This window comes from Lagenorhynchus albirostris, chromosome 3 (assembly GCF_949774975.1).
Source record: "Lagenorhynchus albirostris chromosome 3, mLagAlb1.1, whole genome shotgun sequence".
Lineage (NCBI taxonomy): Eukaryota > Metazoa > Chordata > Mammalia > Artiodactyla > Delphinidae > Lagenorhynchus > Lagenorhynchus albirostris.
Window position 1 is genome coordinate 69,472,000 of NC_083097.1, and position 24,681 is coordinate 69,496,680.

At 34.8% G+C, this 24,681-nt stretch overlaps 2 protein-coding genes across 11 annotated transcripts in view; one reads left to right on the forward strand and one right to left on the reverse strand.

The window, feature by feature from the left end:
* RASA1 (RAS p21 protein activator 1) overlaps positions 1-8,442 on the forward strand; it is a 109,124-nt gene extending 100,682 nt beyond the window's left edge. The window contains exons 21-26 of one of the 2 annotated variants that reach the window (XM_060143237.1): positions 468-512; positions 825-892; positions 2,420-2,508; positions 3,782-3,859; positions 6,070-6,204; positions 7,331-8,442. In XM_060143237.1, coding sequence (XP_059999220.1) covers positions 468-512; positions 825-892; positions 2,420-2,508; positions 3,782-3,859; positions 6,070-6,204; positions 7,331-7,414 — 499 coding nt within the window. In that variant the 3' untranslated portion in view covers positions 7,415-8,442. The remainder of the gene's footprint in view (positions 1-467; positions 513-824; positions 893-2,419; positions 2,509-3,781; positions 3,860-6,069; positions 6,205-7,330) is intronic. The other variant, XM_060143238.1, reaches the window with a different exon arrangement.
* CCNH (cyclin H) overlaps positions 1-24,681 on the reverse strand; it is a 40,876-nt gene that overhangs the window by 6,339 nt on the left and 9,856 nt on the right. Inside the window, exons 3-10 of one of the 9 annotated variants that reach the window (XR_009539529.1) lie at positions 23,804-23,877; positions 22,524-22,734; positions 19,249-19,412; positions 16,028-16,098; positions 13,956-14,067; positions 10,832-10,907; positions 10,151-10,267; positions 9,284-9,410 (exon numbers count right to left, since the gene is read on the reverse strand). Coding sequence is in view for 2 of the 9 variants with exons in the window: in XM_060143239.1 (XP_059999222.1) it covers positions 10,229-10,267; positions 10,832-10,907; positions 13,956-14,067; positions 16,028-16,098; positions 19,249-19,412; positions 22,524-22,734; positions 23,804-23,877 (747 nt within the window). In the remaining 7 variants the exon portion in view is untranslated. Of the gene's footprint in view, positions 1-3,990; positions 5,356-7,024; positions 10,268-10,831; positions 10,908-13,955; positions 14,068-16,027; positions 16,099-19,248; positions 19,413-22,523; positions 22,735-23,803; positions 23,878-24,681 lie in introns of those variants that run through there. The other 8 variants (XR_009539523.1, XR_009539525.1, XR_009539528.1 and 5 more) reach the window with 8 other exon arrangements.

A 24,681-nucleotide genomic window follows, 5' to 3' on the forward strand; every position in this document is an offset into this window, starting at 1 on the left:
ACATAAACTCTACCAGTAACCGAAGAAGGGAGCAGACTAGGAATAGCTATATACACTTGTAGTTTTACTTTGTACTTTGTTCCCAGAGTAAGATTAGCAGGTAAAATCATATATGACAACGGTTATTAAGCCATGTGTTTTTATACTAATTTTTGGTTTTGCTATTAATATTTTGTAATTTGAGAACTTTTTTTTTAACTTTAGAAAGCTTGATGTCCTTTTCTTCATTGCCTTAAAAGCTTTTCAACATTGTTTGTATACATTTTCATTTATCAAGAAGTCACTTTTTCCCTAGTACAATGGATTAATTTTTATGTAACTCAACAAAATCAGTATAACCAACTTCATTTATAACAGACTTTACTGAGCTGTTCTGTTTAAAGAAAGAAAGAGAAGTTAGAGAATGTTAGTTTTAGGACCTTACAGGACTATGTGTCTATTAAAAGGGTTTATTTGTACTCCTACAGTATTTCAGAAATTCTTAGTGTTCCTAAGGACACACCTTCCTCAAAGTAAGTATAAAATGCACTACTAGCTTGGAATAAGTAAATAGTAGCCAAAACAGTAAATGTTACAGATACAACTTAAATCTTCCCAAAGCAAATCTAAAAATCTAAATTTGAGAAAGTGAATAATGTTTAAGCAGCAAATATATGTTCTTAAAGTAAGATACTTTAGCTTATTATTTTCATAAAGTTGCATATTTGGTCTTCCCTACATTAGTTCAAAGTTCATGGTTCTACTAACATTTTTGTATATATATATTATTTTAATGTAACACATATTGTAGTTTTCTAAAAAAACAAAATTTCCCTCCCATTCAGTGGTTTTGTTTTTCTTCGACTTATCTGTCCTGCCATCCTGAACCCACGGATGTTTAATATCATCTCAGGTAATCAGCTTTTGATAAATTTTGAAATTAAAAAAAGTTTCATACTCCTTAGTAAGGTTACTCATTTTTCCTTTTAAATCTTTTTTTTTTTTATCCAATTATAAGACTTGGTATAAAACATTCCAAAGCACCCCTTTCTTCTTCCTTTTGGTACTTTACCTTTTCTTTCCATTTTGTTTCTTAACCTTTCTTTCCATCTAATATTTGAAGCCTGAGATGGCATGATTAGACACGAATCATTTTTTTCCCATCCCTACCTATGTCTCAGACTCTTATGATGATGATTTTTTCCAGCCTGCAACATAGGCTTTTTCAAGTTGGGAAAAAGAGCTTCCTGTGTGCTTTTAACCCATGCTAGACCCTGTCACTACCATTGCAAGTTGGATTTTAAAATTATAGCTGCAGTTGCAATAGTACTCTGTGAATACTTATAAAGAAAGTAGCCCTTTGAGATTTCCCAGTAGAGATTTCTTGTCACCACCTATATAATGTTAATTGGCATTTAAACTCCAACAAACCAGATTCAGTTTTGCTTATTACCCAAATGCCCATTATGGATTGACTTTCAGATGTTGTAGACTTTTCAAATAAAGGATAAGAATGATATTTGTGACTACAAATGTAATCATGAGCCATCATTAGCAGAAGGAATCTGAAGTATTTTTGTCTTGATAATTTGAAGCTCAAAATTGTATTAAAATTTTTTGGAGTATCTTACCTTTATAGCCATCATATCTCTGTAGTTATCTCCAATTGCTACTAAAATGGTTAAATCTATGGGTCTACTAAGAATTAAGGGTTTAGAATTCTTTTGGAGAGATTTATTTATCTGAATGTTAGACTCTGAACCACTAGGCAATATTATTTATAGTTTAGCAACTTCAGATAAAAAGAATACAGTCTAAAATCAGGCAGCCAGATAGACTATCTATAGGTTTTTACTGTTAAATAATTATGTTTCAGAGCTTAAAATTAATAGAGATAAATATTTTTCATTTACATCCTATTATCTATATAGGGCAGTGCTTCCTGATTAACCTTTAAAATATTTTTTAAAAATTAATAAATTGCATGTTTTTCTCCTCAAAGTAAAGCAGAGATTCCAGACTTTGTTATTGAGCTTTAAAGTGAATTATTTGAGTCAGTGGAGGCTGGAAGCAAAGAATTGCTCATATTGCAAATTGCTAACCTTGGATGGGTTGAAATTAGCTTTGTGAATTGTCCTGTAGGGTATGTGGAGTAACAAGTCTTTTTAGCAATAAGATAAAGCTTTGAAGTATTTTGAAATACCCTGTAGTACCCTTTTCACAAACTAAAAGCACTGATAAGTATATTCAGTTTTTCCCCCTTTAAATCAAGCTCTTTTGAATTATACAGGTCATACTTTTTCCAAAAAACATTGAGTTCTGAATGGAAGAATATTAATATTTTTAACAGTAAAGAAATATTAAAATGCTAAATTTATAATGGTTTACTTGGAAGTACCTTTGGAGTTGGTGTCATTAGCTGTGCCCAATTCTCTTATAGATTCCCCATCTCCTATTGCTGCAAGAACACTGATATTAGTGGCTAAGTCTGTGCAGAACTTAGCAAATCTTGTGGAATTTGGAGCTAAGGTAAAAACATTTTGATACTTTAAAATGTCATTTATGAATGAAACTTTGACACGATAAAACCATGAAATATGGCATAAGTAAATTTTCAACAGTGGATATTTCATAAAGATAATTTATGATTTTGTTGATATGTTCATATTTTTAGATGCTTTTAGATTTTACTTTTTAATAGTGGAATTTTAAAGACCACCATTTTCGCTAGTAGTATAGAAAGGTATTTTTTCAGTATAATTTCCAGTATAATCAGATTCTTTCACTTTTAAATATAAAAATCAATGAGCATATTTCTAAATGCACCCCAATCAATTTTATTATGTATTGCATAATAAACATTCTCTGTAAATATTAAAATTCGGATGAGTTTTTAAAACACCCATATGTGATCCCACTATCTAAAGATAATGACTGTTAATGTTCTGGTACGGATAATACTATGTCATCTGCTTTTGTTAATATTAACAGATAACAAGTATCCTTATATGTACTTCCTTTCAAACTTGTCCAGTTATTTCTTTAAATGAACTTTGGAGTAAAAGTACTAAGTAAGAAGACATTTTGCTCCCCACAGCCTTTCCAAAACTCAACTAGTATTACTTTTTTATTTCTGACAATCTGATAAGCATGTTACTTTTTGTATCATTATTTCATTACTCTTAGAACTGTATGACTTTTCATGTCTGTTTCTTTGGAATCGTCTATTGAGGTCCTTATCTCATCTTACTGATTTTAAGAGAGTGTGTATTAATACTAACCCTTCCCCGTTTTACAACATAGCATATTTTTGAATCGGTTTAAGATTTTACAATGAAGCAGTTTATAGTATGACTCAGCTTTTGAATTCATCTGAACCCTGAGGCAGGTTATGAGTACCAATTTTTTATTGCAGTCCCTACCACACTATATTTTAATTCCCTATATTCTCTGCTAGGTTCTAATAACCTCTGGGTACTTGGCAAATATTGACAGTTTCTCACTAATTATTTTTGAATGACCTACATATAAGAAATTGTGTTTGCTAGGCTATGTGTGCTTTTTTTCATCCAGAATTTGTTTGTTTATTAAAGTACTCCATACTCCTATTCCTCAGAATAGCTGCTTGCTTATATTAGAAGGAAAAATATGGTCATTGCATAATTACGTCAATTCTTATGAATAATGTGCTGCTACTGATAATTTGATTTATAAGAATTTTTGCTACATGTATGGTTTTTGTTATGGACCAGATAATGTTTCTGATGCATATATAGTAAGCTTTTTATTTTTATATTTTTAGGAGCCTTACATGGAAGGTGTCAATCCATTCATCAAAAGTAACAAACATCGTATGATCATGTTTTTAGATGAACTTGGGGTATGCATATAATTTTTCAAGTACTTTGACATCTATACTTAATATAGCTGAGTATAACTCATTGAAGCAACAACCTTTAGAAAGCTTTTCTATCCAGAGCTTAAAACAAAACAAAACAAAAAAGCTGCATATTTTTGTCTACCTTCTTAAACAAATTACTTCATTTGATATAATTATAACAATTTATTCTTACACTGAATGATTTACACCAAGAATAGAGGACTGTGGCTTTTGAACTGCCTGTGTCAATTTTTAGTTTGTCCCACCTCACCACTATGACATTCTGTTGCTGCTTTAGCTACTTTAACTTTGCTGCTACTGTGTGGAATTTGAAACAAGATGGATAACCCATAGTTCTGGCCAGTTTAATAAGTAAATGGACTGGAGAATGTATGTTCCTGTGGCTTTTCTAAGAATAAAATACATGGATTTGGTGTTAAACTTCATTCAGTGGGACTACATATGCCTTACTTAGGCATTTATAAATAAGTTGTGATTATAAAATTAAGAATGGGATTTTAAAAATAATTTTTAAGACCCTGGATTTCTTAGTAAAGTTAAATTTTCTTGTTATAGATTTTCAGATACTGCATCAATTAAAAACTAAATAAATTTATTAGCAATTCAGTTCATATATATAGAAACCAGAAAAGAGATGTGAATTTAGCCAGGTGTATGGCACTAGGGAATGCTAGGGTAGGAGAATGTTCTGCTTTAATACAGTCAGATTCACTTAAAAGCACAAGTAAACAACCACCACACCACTGTACAGTCAAACCAGTCAGGACAGCCTGTGGGCCCCTAGTTTGCAGCTTCAGGTATAAGAAATTTATAGTGTTGGTCCATATTGATAATGAAATTAAGAAATAAAGGAGCAGATGCTAAATGGCCATCATGTTCCTATACGTGAACTCCTGGGAAGTTTTGAAGCATATAAATATTTCCGATTACCAAAAAAATATAGTTGGTCCATGATGAAATTTTTTTTTTTTTTTTACTATAGTGATGTTTAAGGAGCTGTATGAAACTGTCCAATATTTAAGGCTAGCTAGTTTATCTCAAGACACATTTCTAGGTGTAGATTCAAGATTAGGATTCCATTTACTTCCCATAATCACATGTCTACAGTCCAGCTTTCTCTATCACTTTCCTAGTTATGCCACACAATCTAGCCTTTCAGATTGCTTAGAATTCCAATATTATAATACTCTTCCAGTCTCCTCATACTCTTCCATTGCTTTACACCTATATAAGTCAAATAAGACTCACTTCAAACGTCTCCTTCAGGCAGGCTTTGCTGAGCCCTAAACCTGAACTAAATAATACCTTTTGTTCTGCTTCCTAAGTATCCTGCATATCCTTTGATATATATAACTCTGTGATCAGTTTACATCTAGTCTGTGTCTTCTCTACTAGGTTGTAAACTCTTTAAAGGCAAATGTGGTTGTCTTTCATCGCATCTCTAGAAGCATCCCATCTCTAGAAGGCTTCATTCACTGAAAAAAAATGAATTATATTCTAATTATTTTTTTTAGACCATAGAAAACTGAGTGTTTGCAGTTTTTAGGAGTGTATAGCAAATATTGTCACCATTAGGGAGAGGAATAGATTTGTTTAAAACCACTGGTAATCTAAACTCGCGTTAAATTTTATTCCAGTGCTCAAAATAAAATCAATACTTAGTTACTATAACAAGTTGGTAGTACTGTATTGGCACTAATTTACTTTATGAACCTTATCTAAAGATACCATAATTAACACATCATTTCTACGCATTAGCAAGTGTTTTGGGCAGAGTCCACAGATAATTATAGGCCTGAAAGGTTCTCATCAATGCTTTTGTAATGTAGCTCTTATTTATATATGCTGATCAATTTGGACAAACTATAGTAGTTTAATAATGAAACTCAGTCTGAAGGAGTGGAGGAATTTTAAGTTTAGGTTGCATTAATCCAGATTGGCAGTTAATGCTTGCATTATTTATGTTCCAGTTTAAAAAAATAATATTGCACAGTATTCTGCCGTGTGGTTGAAGAAAATGAAACTTGGTTTTGTGTGAATACTGAGGTCACAAAATCTATCAAGTTGAATTTTAAGAACATTTTAAGAGAATATTGTGTTAAATTTTATCTACTGTACCAGTTAGGATCTTTTCAGAAGAGATTATAAAGAGTTGTATTTCTAAATGCAGTTTTATGATTCCCTTAAAGAATGTACCTGAACTTCCGGACACTACAGAGCATTCCAGAACTGACCTTTCCCGTGATTTAGCAGCATTGCATGAGATTTGTGTGGCCCATTCAGATGAACTGCGAACGCTCAGTAATGAGCGTGGTGCACAGCAGGTAGGTTTTTGCCAACCTTTTTTAACAATGATGTTCCTCACACTTGAGCAGAATGTCAACATAGGATTCTTTGGGAGGTGATAAATAGCTGAATTAGTCTTATTATATTGTTTTTGAGAATCTGAATCATAATCCACAAAGATCTCAGCAAACAGGAATAATGAGCCCAGACTAAGATTACATATTTTTCACACTGCAAAATGTCAAATCTTGCTTTTAAGTTAATGTGAACTCTGCTGAAAAGTGGTGTTCATGCACTTCAGTGGCATGTATGAAAATGGTAAGTGAGCTACTGATGTCAGTAGTGATGTGGCTTTTTCTGTCTCTTCTGTCATACACATGGTGCCTGGCCAAGTACTTTTCAAACTGTCAAACACACGAGAATTATTCAGGAAGACTGGTAAATATTTCAAGCTCCAGATCCAGAGATTGTTTAGTGTGGCCTTAGAAGAGCTTATCAAAAATGGCAGTTTCTAAGAACCGTCACCACAGTGGCCAACCATTTGGCAAGGACCTTATAGAAGAGATTAACACATTGAGAGTGGTGATTCTGAGTTCTCAATCTGAGATTCTAAAATTCTCAAGGTTTTTCGAGTTTAGATAACAGCATGGATCATTTAGGTTCCAGTCACTTGAGAAACTTATGCAGAATATGTGCCATGGACCCCCTTATATGCCCTTGGCATGTACAATGCCTTCTTGCCACACTGACTTGCTTTAAGTATTAAAAAAAAATCTTATTGGAGAATTATTAGGCTGTAACCTGACTGCCCTCATGTGCTCCTATAGGGCTTAAGATGTGTCATTTATAATGATAAATCTTTCTTCTGTAAGGTGTTCTATTCTAGAGAGTGTTCTGGCCTAAGTAGGTATGAAATGCCAAACGCAAACGAGTTTCTGTTTAGTGTACAAAAATTCTCTTCTATTTCGACCAAAATAATATGACCTAGTCAAGGGCTGAATGATACATACTTACAATTTTATGTTTTTGAGTAGAATGGTAATAATATTTTATTTATTCCTTTGCATTTATATGGCTTTTTTCAAATCCAGGTTCCCATCCCTGAGATTTGATCAAGCTTTCATTTATTTACTAATTATTTTCATACTGTTTTTCCTTGTCTAGCACGTACTGAAAAAGCTTCTGGCTATAACAGAGCTGCTTCAGCAAAAACAAAACCAGTATACAAAAACTAATGATGTCAGGTAGCAGCCTTCGCCGCAGTGTTCTGCATGGATTCAGCATGCCCAACATGGTAATTCACATCAGTATAATGTCTCCTTTGCTCTTGCCAAAAAATAGCACACCTTCCCACATTCCAGTGATGTGTGAACTATGCAAACAAAACTCGAGATTCTGCTGGTGAGTAACTGCGCCAGCAGCTTTGTAAGCTATCTGTGCAGGATATTTGCACTTTTTCCACATATGGAATCTTTACCAACCTCTGAGCCTTGGTGTACAGATCACCTTTCACACAATGCTATGACTGTATCTTGAACTTGGAAAATATATTTTCAATACATTCAATTGCCAAAGTTTTGCTGTCTCTTGGAAACAGAACTATGAAAGAACGCATTCTCTGTTGACAATTGAGTATAACTGGATTGCAGACTGCTCTTACTGTTACTTCTTCCTGAATTAGGAATATGACCGTTTGACTGTTCAATGACTTTATTTGTATTTACAGTTTCCAGAGTTTACCATTACAATAGGAACAATCTTTGCTGTATACTTTTTTAAAATAACTGCTATTTCTCTTTGCTGGAACTGTTGAAAGAAAATATATAGAATGGATCTATTGCTCATCAGCTTTATTTTTTAAACATACCACTTATTTTGTTCGAATTGTCAAAGACTGTATTTAGATCTCATAATGCTTTTTTGTTAAATGTTTACAACAGTAAATAGTTTGAATTCAATAAATATTATTGGTCACTGTGTACTGATCAACGCATGTTACCCATTCAACTGTTTTATAGATTACCGATTTCTTTTATATATGTTTAAAAACCCTAGAATGCTTTCATTGAAAGTATTCATTAATTCCAAGTTGATTTTTTAAATTATGCGAACAATTTCATCAGCCACTGAACAGCTATCCATCTTTGCCCTTCTGACTACTTGTTGTATCTGCTGGATATTTAGTTTGACTGTATAGTTTTATTTGCTTCTGTATGTGTATTTTTGTGACGTATTCACAAGGGTTAAGTTAAAATAAAACCAAGGGATATCATAAATATCTGATTACTTCTGTCTAAATATAGCTAAACATTTAATTTCATTATTTTCTTCCTCCTTTTAGGGGCAGTTCAAATTTAGTACCAGAGCAAGGCCCAGGGAGATGAAACTTGAGATGTTTTTCTGGCTGATGGTCTCTTTTGAAGGATTCCATTATGTATTTGTTAACGATTCTTTCCCTCCCATAACTGTGCAGGGTAGGGACGGCATACAAGGCGAGCCAGACAGGGATGTACTGGGTAAAGCATTTCCCCACTAAAAAAAAAATTTTCTAAAGGCCTAGGTTCTAAGAGCAACACTTTAATGCTTAAAATACAGGAAGAAACAAAGTGTTAAAACTATACTATGCAGAAATTTTGTGAACCCTCAGTAAGCTGCAAGTATTAAATGCTGTTATTTATATAGAGGTAGCTAGCCCTGAAGTAGCTGCGATCACAGTTGAACAGTGATAGCAAAACACAAACAAACACACCAGGTGCTTTTTCTTGATGTCAACCCAATTCCATATTTTCCCCTCTGCTTTTCAGTTAGTTAGTTAGTTAGACAATAGTATGCCATTTGGTCTCCTTCCAGGATAGACTAAAAGGGATATGGACATCTCCGAAAACATTTCAGCAATATGCAAAAAGGTCTAGATTCTAGTGCTCAGCAATTTGTTCTCTCCCACTACTCACATCTCAGTTTTAACCATGCTGACCTGCCATTTCTCAACCTGAACTGCTTCTCCTGCCTTTTATTTCTAAAAAAAACCCACAAACCTAAAGAAAGACACTCTGCTTTTTAAAATTTTAATGACATGCTTATTATCTCTTAAGCTGGAATAGGAAACTTGTCATTTACCTTTGTAGGCCTTGGAGTAACTTTTAGCTGGTCAATGATGAAATGAAACCTCTAAACATTTTTTTTAAAGGGGCTGGGTAGGAAAATTTTCAGAGATTGCTCTGCTCTGACGCCAAACTTTAGTGACCTAAAAAAGAAACAAGATAAATTCGGACCACTGCTTCACCGGGACTGCAGTGAAGGACTGTCAATTTCGGCTTCTTCCCCTCCACTTTTATAAAATCACACTTCGTGAATTTTATTCCTCAGTGAGAAGGAAATTAAAACAACGCAAACCTAAAATATAAAGCATTATTAAAGGATATACATAAATACTACCTTCAAATACTGAAATGTAATTAAATGGTACCTACACTTTATGGAAAAGTACATCCTGGGATGCACTGAGGAGAGGTTTGCATCTGTAAAACTCAGATTTAGGGCAGTTGAGTTTCCCAGAATTCCTTCAACCCCATTTTCCAGAAACAATCTGACAGACCTTCATAATTTGGTTCCAACTCTAGGAACTGAGTAAGATCACAGTTAAATAACTGAATAAATGCTATAGTAGCCAACATTCCTTAGCACTTTTAAAACTGACTAGTAACTAAGTTTTGTTTTTTGTGGTGCCTTTTCAGAAAAAGATAAGTTTGCTTAATGACATCTTGTATAAACAATATAGGCAAATAAATTACAGCTTTAATTTGGCTACCACAGAAAGACTGATTTAAAGACTGATTTGATATTAGTCATGGTGGGGCAAGAATACCCAAACCAGGTGCTATTCTGGCTCCTTTGAAGATGTTTTATTTCACATAAAGCTACCCTGAAAAACTTTTAAATAACATAAATAGAAAAGTTTAATATATTTTGATGCTTTCACATTACTTCATTTTTAAAGTTAAATGCCAGATATGCTTCATCCTTCTGTTGAGTAGTTAGCATTGACGAATCAATTTCGGATGGTTAGAGGGAATCTACCAGGTCATCGTCAGTCCATTCTTCCTAAGAAGGAAAGAAAATGTTATAAGGATAACATTATACTGAAGCATAACCAGTACTGTTTACCTTCTTGCCTCCCTTTAGGAAAATGTTCTCCTTTCGCTATGCTGATTATAAAAGGTAAATAAACCAGGAAAATGTGTAGCAGTTTAACCTTATAATAATATGGCATGGTCTCACCAGACTAGTCCAGTGACAGGAATAAACGTTACAGTTGTGAACTTCTGCCTCTGATTATTCATTGTTATCTGACTTGCCAGGTACAATTTTTTTTTTTAAACAAGGTAGGAGAAGAATCCTTGAAGATCTAAAAATATATCCCTACCGCCTTCTATGACCTTAGGAGGGATTCTTCATCAAGTAATTATTATACTGCTTCAGAACAGGCCAAGACAGAAGTGAGAAAAATTCCTCTAATAATGGACAATGTACATAAAGGATGCAAAAAAAGAAATGAAAGCTTTCCAATACGCAACACCTCTGTCTATAATGCTTGCACTCTGGAACAGTAAAATCCTAACATTATGGTTGTACCAGAATATACAGCAATGATAACTTAAAATTTACCTTTGGAGAACATACCTCCTCATGTTTGGATTTCTTTGAGACATAATCATCATCTTCATAACCTTTCCTCTTTTTCCTGTAATTAAGCAACCATCAACAAGCAATCTTATACTGGCAACAGAATCTATAAGCTAGCAAGGCTATGAGATACATCTGTTGAAGAACAAAGCCTGGATAAAGGGAAAGAGGTGAAAAATTATGGACAGGAAGACAATATCTTTCAAATTCCTCTGAATTCAATGCAATTCTAATTAAAATTCTAAAAAATTTTTCATGGAGCTTATCAAGTCAAACTCTGACCTGGGAAAGATGCTGCAAAAATAGCAAAAGAATCTGAAAAAGAACAAAGCATGGGGAGCTCGTCCCACTTAACATCAAAACACATACTATATATGTAAACTAAGTAATTAAAAGTGTGGTAGTCATCCCTTGGTATGAGGGGGATTGGTTCCAGGACCCCCCATAGATACCAAAATCCCTGGATGCTCAAGTCCTTTATATAAAATGGCAGCAGGACAGTTGGTGCTCTGCATCTGCACATGCAGAGGGCTGACTATCAGCAAAGAGTTACAAGTACCAATGATCAGAGCAGACAGGCAAAAAACAACAAAGTATATATAGGGATTTAATCTGTAATAAATGAGTATTTAAAATAACTAGAAAAAATCATGAAATATTTTTAAATGGCTGGCACAACAGTTAACTTATTTGAACAAAAATTAATATTATGAGATTTCTACCTCAAACCAGGCACAAACAATTGTAAATTGCTTTTACAGCTGAACAAAAGGCAAAATAAAATATTGATTAATTTAGGGTAAGAAAGGTGTTCAGATGTAAGAGTGTGAAGCAAAAGACAAGGTGCCTAAATAACAAAGTGAAAGAAACAATAGAAGAAAATAGCTGTATGATATATATAGAAAGATGAGTATATAAAAAGAACTACAAGAAAATAACACCAGAAACTTGGGCACGGGTTATAATTATGCAATACAGAAGAAACACAAATGATTGTTAAACACAGAAATATCAATGCTTCAAAGTATTAGGGGAAATGCAAATTAAAATACCAACATGATACTATTTTTTCACCCAGACTGGCAAAAGTTAAAGATTGATACTATTAAATGTTATACAATTTATATGAAAACAATGAAAAGAAAACTTATTTCATATACACATACACAGAGAAAAGCCTGGCAAAGGTAGAACACCAACTATATGTTACCTCTCAGTTGAAACTGGAATTTAGGTTTTGGTCAAAGAGAACTTTGGTTTACCTGTATTAACTGGCTTTAATAATGACAATATATTATTGTGTGTTGAAAAAGATAAAAGAATTTTAAAGACCGAGGAAAGATATTTTACCCTGAAGTAGTACTAATAAGTGTGGTCCATGGACCAATGCTGCTGCTCCATGAACCATTTCCAGTGTGCAATAAGTACAGAAATTAAGTGTATGTTTAGAAACTTCTATAGCAATTTGATAAATTTATGACTGTTGATTCTAATAAAATTTAAGCTTATTTTTTATGTCTTTTTATTTTGTTTTTCTAAGTAATTGGTGGTTATATTTTACAGAAGTATAGGTCTGTAATGGGTTAAAAAGAAAACCCACAGTCCTTTACAGACAGTTTGAGAAGCACCCCTCAAGTACTCATAGATATGCAAGATTTGCTTGACACAGTGCAAAGCAAATGGTCACCTGGAGTAAGATGTAAATTCTGGCAATTAGGAATTTTGGATTATGGTCCATTACCTAGGTGGAAGGGTAGGATTAATAGTTCAGTGGTCTAATTCAGAGGTTGACAAAATTTTCTTTGAAAAGGTCAGAGAGTAAATATTTTAGGCCTCGTAGGCCATGCAGTTTCTGTGACAACTACCCAACTCTTCTGCTATAGTGTGAAAACAGCAGTAGACAATAATGCAAACTACTGGGTGTACCTCTGTTCCAATAAAACTACTACTATAAACAGGTAGTGGCCCAGATTGGCCCATGGGCCATAGTTTGCCAACGCCTGGTCTAAGCCCATTTCAAAATCAATGTGAAGAGATTATAAATCAGTGCTTTAATACTTTCATTCATTAAAGTCAACATTTTTCTTTACCTCTCTGCCACCACTCCTTCCTTCCTCTTAGTTACCACTGAAACCCAGGAATGAAATTTACCAATTTTAAGTTCTATGCTAAGCCATGTTTTACAGTTACAGCTACAAATATATAGTCCCGTATGTTGCACACTTGATAAGTCCTTGGATATTCTCCTACTACAACTTTATAGTTAAAGAATTTGAGTCATGTGTACCTGATTTGAAGACCTTGGAATGCTGTTCTGGCTTCTCATATATTATGTAATAGGATACAGTCCCCGATTAGAGATCAAAAACATCTCAAATGCATCTTACTGTTCAGATGCCAGAGCTAACCCCCAGTAAATTTTACAGAATGAATTCCACAGAATAGAAAATAATAGTTTTACCATTCCTATACCTGCCCATATCCTCAATTGTTTTAAATGTCTAAAAGGGTTAAGTAGATCCTTCAAACTGCAAAGCATAAAGAACCTGAAAATGGTGATTTCCACATTCAGCCTACAAATCAGTAAGACACATTAACAGTGTTCCTTACGGCTGCAAGAAGAGATCGAACAGCACATTTTCCTATTGGTTCTGTCTTCAATATAAAGTTACCACTGAGAGAAAATATGCCAAGTTTCCCCACCCTAGCTAACAGAAATAAGTGTGGAACAGTATACTTGTTCTTCAGAGGAGATACCAGACCTACAGAGAACCGAAAGATTAAAAGGGCAAGAAGAGGTGCAGGAATTCCCTAGGAAAACTGCCCACGGGACCCCACAAGGAGTAACAGAACAGGACAGGGCCCACAAGCCAAAGAACACATTAGTCATAGCAGGAGCAGAACGTACTATGAAAGCGAAATTCGTAATTTATTATCTCGTGTTTAATCCTGTTAGAAATCTCCAGTCAATAAAAAAAATCTGATTTAATGGGTAAGTCAGTTTTCCCCACATGAGCAAACATTTACCAATTAAGTAATTTAAAGACAAGCTGGAGACAGTAACAATTGTATCTATTCTCGAATTAACAGTCTCACATCTACTTACGTAATTACGTTAAGTGCAAGCTCAGCAGAGTGACATCTCTCCAACTTCTGTTTCAGAACAGCAACTTCTTCAGGTCTGGGTGGTTCATATTTTTTTACCAAGTTCCTCATACCTATGTGGAGATAAAAAAAGGATTTATACCAGATAATAAAAAGCCTTGTTCTCAAAAGGGAGTTGAATGATGTTTTCCCATCTAGTTTTGGGAACAAAAAACACTCTTGAAATGGGATTATTCTTACCAGGATTAATACTGTTCCACATTAAAATCCACTGAACACCATACTTCTAGTTCAAGTTATTATAGCTGTCTGCTGCTTAGCCCACATCATGTACAGCCTGAAGATAAGCATGCTCTACTAGTCAGTATTTTTTTTAAATCCTACCATGGTCACTTTTTGCTTTCTTCCCTGCCACCCACCAGATTCATAAGATTCTATCCTACAGATGGTAGGCCAAGAGTGTACTACTTATTTACAAAGAAAACCATTATTACATAACATGTAATGAAGGGAAGATGCTTAGTAAAAACATGTCAAGATTTATTAGGGAAATGATGAGAGATCCAGGGCTTACTATTAACCAGCCACGTGCTCCAAATGAGTGACTTATTTCATAATGCAAATAAAGCAGTGTTTGCAACTGAATTAATACTAGTGACTTAACACCCTTAGGACAATATCTTTGTGTGAAAAATGATGAATAAGATACCTTAATATCGCTAAAGCTCTGAGTGTTTTATCAAGAGCGATTCTTATTTTGTACTAAAACAAATGGAATAAAATAAAGATACTGAGACAAAATCAGTAATAAAACTGTCAGCTATAAAATGAGCACAGTGAGTTACCTTTAAGACCTCTTCTACCTACTAAATTCCCTGATCCAAATGTCTATGGCCAAACTGCAGTTAGCTTTGGAAGTGAACCCTCTAGTGGTATAACTGAAAACCTACCTTATGATTCATAAATCACAAATCCATTTTTCTCAAAGAGGGAAGGCATCAAAGATCATTTCAAGGAAAGAAATAAGAAATGATACTTCCACACCCTGAAGCATGTTGACTTTTGAAACATAAAACATGTAAGAAGTACTCCCTGTCATCCAAGATCAAGATATTCAATCTCATATTTTATTGGTTTATTCAGTATTTAAACCACAGATTTTATTAACAAGAACATTGGCACAAAAGGTTTGGAAACAAACACACTGTTTTTAACCCTAACGAGTAGTCTAGTAGCCATGAGCATGCAGCGTGACATGAGCAAGTATGAAAATGGAAAGGACTGGCTAACCTAGCCAACCAGTTTAGTGGAGGTTCTGACTCAACAAGTACCTACTGTACAGCTAAGAAAACTATATTCAATATCTTGTAATAACCTATAATGGAAAGGAATCTGAATCACTTTGCTGTACACCTGAAACTAACACAACATTGTAAACCAACTATATTTTTAAAAAGTGAAAGAAGAAAAAAAAACCTTAAGACAGTGTTTCTCAGCATTGACACTAGTTTGGGCTGGATAATTCTTTGTTGTGAGGAGCTGTGTTAGTTTCCTGAGGCTGCTATTAAAAATTACCACAAACTTAGTAAGGCTTATTAAAACAACAGAATGGATTCTCCCACAGTTCTGAAGCCCAAGAGCCTGAAATCAGTTTCATTGGGCCAAATTCAAAATACTGGCAGAACTAGCAAATGACACATATTAACTAGTTAAAGCTAATTTACCTACAAAATGGAAGTTTCAAATTTAATTAGGCTTTAATTCCCTGAGATCTTTTTCAGTGCTCATCATATTTGGGTATATTTTAAAAGGACCCTGTTTTGAATCTCAATCCTTTCTGAATCTGATTATATTTTCACTTTCCTAAAAAGTTCTGTGTAAAAACTACTTTCTTTCATGTACCTTCTATTTGTTCTTCACCAATGTATCCTTCATGCCTCCATGATACAGTAATTCAATGTAAGTAAATCTAAACAATAATCTGTTATCTCAAGTTAAATACCAGGATGTTATTTACTTAGAAAGTAGCTTTGTGATAGAAGAGTATTTTATAAAGTGTTCTGTTTTACTTACTTTTCATTATATCTAGTAACTGTGACAAGCAAGTTCTGTTCTCTTTTAGCATCAGACTTTCTGATAAATAACTGGAAAAGAAAGGAAAAAAATTTAAATCTATTGAACACATATAGCATCTTGAGAAAATATGACATCATAAATTATTTTCCTCCATGTTCATTTCATCAAGATCAGTTTTTAAATAAATTTACTTTAAAACTGTTAAATAACAATACTTTGAACTCTGCTAAACTATAATCTGTATCTCTTACAGTCTTAAGGATTTACTACAATTTATACTAGATTCAAAACGCTTAATGTTCAAGTTAATTTAATTTCCATAATATATTCAGAGAAAAAATGATATGAAACTAACAGGAGCAATACTCAATACTTTTAATGTTAAGTGTTTAATATTTAGACCTATGAGTTTAATCTCACTCATTTTACAGGTGAGGAATCTGAGTCACAGGGACAGAGAAGTTATGAATAAAGTCAGGTAGCAGCAGAGCTAAAACCTGGCACTAGTAAGGATTCTCTCTCCCCTTAATATCAAGTCCATGTTAACTATAATTGCTCTTCTTGGGACAAACAGGTATTCAAACCAATAAGAACATCACCCCACGCTTTACAAATCTATTACATCTTTTTTGCATCAAGTCCAGATCAAAGGTGTTAATACTATTCCATAAATGTACATAAAGCCCAATTATCTGTTTTCTTGGAACAAATGACAGTATAAAAATGTAATTTCTATTTTTAAATTTTTAGTTACTCTGAGGTTTTATATACTTGAACTTGATCTATAACTGATAAAAGCCCAAGTGAACAGATTCTCAAGGCAACGTAATCTTTCAAACATGAATGTAAAAAAAGCTATTAATTTTTCTCTTGGGTGAAATAAAATTACAAAAATTAGAAAGACGATTCTTTAAGAAATTTTGTTGCTGTATGTCTTTTAAACTATCAAAATCATTTAAACTACATTACAAAGTTTTGATAACTACCTTTGCTGTTACATCTTCATCGTCTATTGTGGGAGTTTCATTTTAGATATGGAAATCAATAACTCCCCTAGGGCTTCCCTGGTGGCGCAGTGGTTGAGAGTCCGCCTGCCTATGCAGGGGACGCGGGTTCGTGCCCCGGTCCGGGAAGATCCCACGTGCCGCGGAGCAGCTGGGCCCGTGAGCTGTGGCCACTGAGCCTGCGCGTCCGGAGCCTGTGCTCCGCAACGGGAGAGGCCACAACAGTGAGAGGCCCGTGTACCGCAAAAAAATAAATAAATAAAAATACCTCCCCTAACAACTAATACATTTCTTGTTATCAGTAATTCAAAATAACAATTAGTTTTTTCCTTTCACTTTTCTCCCTAAAACTCCTCACACTTTTGACATCTTTTTTTTTTCACTACCTAAGAAGTCAAACTAGGAGATGCAAAATAAAGCTCTAAATCCAATGAAAAAGAAGAAACCTCTAATCAACAACAGTGTAACATTCTATGACTAATAATCTTAAAGCCTCATTCAGAATATAACAACAGCACAAGGACTCCCCCCTTTTGAAATCAGTAATAAATATAAAGGCAGTTTCCATGTATCTCAAAAGTTGCAAAGGATTTCAGAAGCTAAAAATGATTTGAAAGCATTTCCTCAAGGGAAAAAAATGCCCAAATGTCTATAGTCCCTGGGAATGCAACAAAAGTGTATTCAATTTGCAATGAGCCCAAGGTACCACAATTTCACTTTCACCTGCCTATCTGAAATTATAACTAACTAAACTTCTAAGATGAAATACACTCTAATTTGGACCTTAGGATCCTTCATCCCTCTCTACTGACATAAGAAAAATCTCACCACTGAAAAATTAGCATATACCTGCATAAGATACAATGCTTAAACAGATTAAGCAAACAACTGGTTGTTTGAATTGTGAAAAAGAGGCTTTTTCCCTTACACTATGGAAGCTCCATAACCCGCAAACTCCATAGGTATCAATTTGTATGGCCACCCTTCCTACAAGGATAGCTTGCTCATTCTTATATTTCTACAGTATAGTACAGTGCATGGTACATAGAAGGCAATGTAAAAAAAAAACCTCCATAAAGGTTTGCTTAGTAAATAAATGTAGGTATAGATCACTTTGGGATTAAATGTATATACTTATATACAGTTGGTGAGCTATGTTTATACAGAAGAGTCATACCATAAATTAAACAAAATACAAACCCACAATCCTTTATCTTGGATTTGTTTTGAAATTCAGAATTATTCATGTCTTAGAAACTTAACATGGTGTATATACCATGAAATGTGAAATACTTCAGTGATATTCTGGGGCAGTATCATGTAATCAGTAACATTAATATTTCTGCAAAGAAACCTAAAACCATTCCCATTCAGTTGAATAAAGACTAAATCACATCTGTTCATGTTTCCTGCCACTGTATCAATGGATTATGAAATTACAGACGAGGGATTACAAACATGCAGAAAAGTTTAAATTCAGAAAGTTTTATCATCTTTCCTCCTCAGCTATTTCTATGAATGAATCAAGCAGAGCTTTGAAGGTATACAGAAATGAAATCGCTAGAAAGAAATTAAATGTGAAGATTTTTAAAGTCTAACTTACTGCTAGCCTGTGCTTGAGTTAGTTATAAATGAATATAATAGATATGTAATTAACCTTCGCACAAGATATTATCGTAAGAATCAAGTGAATTTAATTCATGTAAAGTGCTTATCACAGAGCCTGGTTCTCAGTGCGCACTTATGTATCAGCTATTAGTATCTGTAGCTCACTAAGATTCATTTGGACATTCCCTAAAGTATTATTCATTCAACAAATCTTTACTGAATTCCATGTGCCATACATGCTCCACAGCAGGAGATTAATGATAAAACAAGGCAGACGTATTTGTTGCACTCATGCTGCTTACCAGTTCATAAAACTTCTAAATTTGCCATATATTGATAGCTGTTATCAGTCTTTTGAGGATCACCTGATTTAATTCTACTTCAGTCATAAATGGATCCTCTTAGCTCAAAAATATTTTACTGAATTTTTAAATATTTCCTTAAAAGGTGATTCCATTTCTTCCCTCAGCTGCCCTCAACAACCCTCAACCACAGAAGATATGAAGGACTAATGTTACAAAGTGAACCTTACTTAAAAACTTGGTACTCCAGGAAGGAATAAACTGAGGGACTGAGTCTAATCTAAGTTAAAACACAAAATAATACCTTTCCATAGTAATTCCTGCTCTGGATGCGCTAGATAAAATGGCAGTCAGAGCAATCTGGGAAGGTGTGTATAACAGGTGAGCATCCGTCAGTGCAACTCTATTAAGAAAGTCATCAGCTGTTTTCCTCAAAATCTCTGGATTCTCCAACATGGGATAGCGAGTCTAGAAAGAAAGTTTGCAAATGTTATCACTTCTGAGAGTCTCATGGAGTAATAACAGTACAAAACTATTCCTATAAACCAGAAAGTGCTTAACACAGGATACTTTTAGTAACTCCTGTAAGATCACATTTAGAAACCAAAGCACCACCTCATTTTGATTTGAAATTCCTTCTACTAAAAGTTTACTTTTGGGAAATGAATCTTGGTTTGATTACAGAACTATTTTTAGTATACGCCCAAGAAATATGGATGATCCCCTATTTTCTAACCATTCTTACCCTTTAAAATGAACCCTAAATCCTAAACCCTCAGATATATTTCAGATATCTACATTCAAGTCCCAAAGCAGTAAGAAATCTTTTCTATACCCTGAAACAAAATAGCCAGAGTCAACTGTACACTCACACACAGGTCTTGTCATCCCAAAATGCCTGACCTCTGATATGACAAATCCAACATTCTACTCTGACCCAGCATTCCCTTTGCTCAGTTACTTCACAGCTGTTCTTTGACTTCCTCCTCAGGACCTCTGGTTCCTTATCCCTATACTTGCTTCTACTCACCAGTGTCCACTGGTTCTCATTTCCCTCTTCCATTCCCTGCCCCAGTATGCTGCCAACATATTTCCAGCAAAACTTCAATAGTGGTCGAATTCAACCAACCTTCTGCTTTGCAACTATACCCAGATTTCTGGGTGCTGCTAGAGAAAACAATACAACCAACAGGTCTGGTAATATTACTATAAATTCAAGTTCACTGATCTCAACAAGGCTCTCAACACTGCCTAGCTAAAATATTCCACAGAAAATGTATTCTCCCATTTTTCAGTGATGATGTTAAACACTTTCTACCTGACTCAATATCTTTGATAATTCTCAGAAACTCCACTGCTCTCAGAAAATGGTCTCTGTTGATAACAAAGACACTGTATTTCCTGCTATGGCCAAATCCCCAAACATAACGTTATCCTCACCCATGCTTTCCTCTTTCCCTCCGTTAAGAGAAATAGCCAGTTTTTCTACCTTGCTTCAAAATCCCATGCCAGGCCCTTCTACCACACTCCAAAGGAAAACTTGAGCTACACATGTTCCATTAAGCTTTCTCTACTAGTGTTCTAAAGTTTCTCATGCAAAACAAAACATGACAAAAAACTGTTCCTTTCTTCTACTTCTAGCAGTTCCCCCATCTTCTCAATCATCCCATCTTCTTTTCCCACTTCAAAGACAAGCTGTTTAATCCAAGTTATACACACTTGTTTTCTCACCTTCTATTCCCCAACCAGCTCCAATCTGTTTTTTTCCTTCACACTCCAAGAAGACTAATTTCACCAAGATCAGAAGTCACCTTTCTGGCACTAAATCTAGCAAATGTCAACTTTTACTTTGCCTGAATTCTGTGCAGGATTGGAGAGCTTCCCCGATCATATTCTAAAAGTATTCTACTTCCCTTCACTTCTCCAAAAGTCCTACCTCTTTGGATATTCTTCAGTCTTCTTACTAGCTTCTTACTTTTCTCTAGCTACCCTTTAAATGGTCCTTATGGCCAATCCACTTTAAATCTTCCTGGGGCAGCAGTGATGCCCAAATCTATGCCTCCAGCCTAGCCATCTTCTCTGGCCTCCAGACACAAATATGTACCAACCTGAATGTCTTGCAAGCAATGGAAATTCATCATGTCCCAAACCAGATTCATCAAATCCCTACCCCACCACCATCAATAAATCTCTCCTGTGCCACTGTTTTCTGTATAAGTGTACCACCATCCACCAATACGCTCAGGCCAGAAACCTGGGGGTTCTTCCACTGTCCTCGCTCTCTGTACGCAATCATTCCTCAAGCTCTACTGATTCTAAAGCCCAAGAAGCTCTCTCTGTACCCACTACCACTTCATGAGTCAAACCAACCACTGTCTTTCTGCTTGAACTACTGTAACAGCATCCCAACTGGTATCCCTTCATCCATTCGAATCCATTCTGCACGTTATGCCTGACACATACAGGTGTGCAATAAACATCTGACGCAGGCTGATGCATGAGTTTGCCAACATGTTTTTTATAGCTGCAAACCTAATCACGTCACTCATCAGACTTGACCCTTTCACTGGCATCCCATTGCTCTATTCAAAATCTGTAATGTTACCTCCACAGTCTACACTCTGCCTTCCACTCAGGCAGCACTCCGTGGCAGTCCTCCCCATTTACCTCTAAGTTCTGTTTAGGTTCTTTAGTACACCATGGTTTGTTAAGTCTGGGCCTTTGACCAGAAGAGTCTCTCTGAATGGGATGCTCTTCCACCACCCAATCCCTACTCTTGCTCTGAATTTTACTTCAAATTACACTTTCTCAGAACTGTCTCCCCTTCTCAATCTGCTATCTCCTTCTAAAGTACCCTGTATTTCCCCTTCTGTTAACACTTAGCACACTGACTATACGATTGTCTTTCCCATTAGACTGTAAGGCCTATGAAGGGGAGGCTGTTCCTGTCTTGTTCTTGACTACATCCTCAAGCACCATGTTTGACATATAGAAGGCACCCAAATTTGGCCACTCAAGATGAATGAACCAGTTTTTGACTTCTGTTCACTTAACTCACACTATCTAAAGTCCTTCTTCAGGGCCAAAACAAAACAAGCTGCTTTTGTCAATGTTCTGACAAAACATTTATTTACTGTTATTTTTGATGCCCACATATTGACTTCAGTTCACAATGCCCTAAAAATAGAAGTCACTTAGCAATCTTGTAGTTTAAAATTAAGAATTTTGTATGTATGAAGATCCAAGACAGTATACTTGAGTTAGAAGAGTTATCTGAAGTCTTTAAAAGCATTACAGTTGTCCTCATTATGGTCCCTGGACGAGTATTTGCAAATCTACTAGATCAGAAGCTCAAGAACTACAGTCTGACACTCTCAGTTAATAAGCCCTCCATGTGATTCTGATGCACACTGAAGTTTGAGAACCATTGCCCTAGAAGTCCAGGCCAAACACATTTTAGCAAGCTAACTGTGTAACAATTAGGATCATTACTAGTTATAAAAAAATTTTGATTATTTTGGTTAAAGAACAATAGCAAAGGAGTTTACTCCACCAGTTTACTTTAGTCAGCAAGATTACCTTTAAATCAATGAGAAAGCCCTCAAAGGGTCTATAAGGATTGTGGACAATAAGGTGGAAATTAAGTTGCTGTATAAGTAGTAGTTCATATTCCAAAATCTGTTCGAGTGCCTTCTCTTGTCCAAGAGGACTCTCCCGCAGATTTCCAACAAACTGTGGACTAGACACATTGAATTCATCCACTTTACAGGCCAAAAATGCACAAGTGAGCCTAGAGGAAAAAATAAGGGGAAGGATATGTATATACTTCGAGAAATACCAAAATATTTCTAAAATATGTTCTAAAATTGCCTAATATTCACAAATGACTATACTAGACAACTAAGGAAATTGATTTAAAAAAAGAGTTTCCTGTTTAATCTTTTTATCCATACGGAGACTATAAAAATTAGGTTGAACTGTATAACAGTGCCACAGCATTCAATCATTAGTAACTTAATGCCAGTTTTATATAGTTCAGCCCAAGTATCTGGAAAAACAAAATAACTGAAGAATAAGGGTACTCAGCATCATGAAATATAGATGGAAGAGAAAAAAAAATAGTACACACATATGTACATATGGGCCTGAGAAGAAAGGTGTTAAAGAAACATTATGGAAAGCCGTCAGTGGAAGTCTCCAAGGACATTTAAATAGGGGATTATTACCTCAGGAACAAACCTATGAAACTCTCATGGCTACTACATAAATTTCAGAGTGAGAAATTAGTAGTAATAAGATTACCACAAAAACAAAGACTGGAAGTAAGAAGGGCCTGACCTAGACTGGTAGAAATGGAAATGAAAAAGAGAAAATATACAGGGACAGCACGATTGACAGCAAGTTCTTTGATGAGTCTCATACTAACTTCATTCTTATTTTTAATGATAAGCACAGTGCTTAGCAGAGGGCAGAAACAAAACAGACCTTTGTTCAAGTGAAATGACTATGGAACTATAGGACTTGTAAACTGATGGGATGTACAGGAAGAGGAGTTACCGTAAATGATTCTCAGAGCAAATGGGCGAAGACAAGTTCAGCTAACAGAAAGGGATATTATGGAAGCCAGTTTAAGAAAAACAGAATTTGAATTTGGACAAGTGCCAAAACTGATGCCATCAGTATTACAGGGAAGGAAGAATTATACAGGTATATTAATGAGTATCAGGAGGGATCTTAAGTTCAGAATAGAATGAAAGTCTAAATTACCCTTTATTAGGAAGTCATTTTTTCACACACACATGCTCAACGAGTATAAAAGTCTTCTTAAATGAAAATCAATAAATTAGACTTATACTCACATTATTATCCGCGGGTGATATTCCATTACTGAGTTATTAAGATAAAAGCGCTTGAAATACATACAAGCTGTACCCTAAGATTAAAAATACATATATTATCAGAACCTATTCACACATACAAGTTAAATTTTGTATTTTAAAAAAAACTTATTTATGCCAAGGTTTCTTTGAAAAAGTCACCTTAAAAAAACCCCAAAACTTATTACTTCTTAAGTCAAAATAAATTGTGATAAATTACAACAGAAAAACCACAGCCAAGCCTTTGTTGTCCTTCCCCACCTATCCTGGCTTATCCTTCCTATGGTCACTGGCTTAATTTTAAAAATGTGGGGGGGGGGGGTTACACAATTATATATATTTGTATAATTTATACAAATGATCACAGCTTAAGCAGTCCATTTAGTAAAATACTGGCAGAATAACATGGTCAGGGCAATGAGCCTTCTCTCTAAATCCACTCTGGTTCTGTGATCTAACCGGCTGCCACACCAAACAGGAGAAGCAGCACCTACCATTTACTGACTGCACCCCATGTGCCACACTCTGTGCCAAGTATAAAACTATCATCTTATTTTAATTATAACAGCTTGGTGAGGTACTGCTATCTCTATAGAAGAAGAAACTGAATATCAATGAGGTTAGCTGACTTGTTCAAGGTCACAAATCTAATAAGGGACAGGGCTGTTTTCAACCAAGGTCTGCTTGTACTTTTTTAAAAACTATTTCATTTGGCTAGAACCAATGAAATAAATATTTATCTACTTTAGAATAGAAAAAAATACATTTCTTTTTAAATATTTTAAAAGTTTAGTTTTGTCATTTTATGTGAAACAAAAACCAAAACAGTTATAAATAAGCAAGTTATATAAAGACAAATT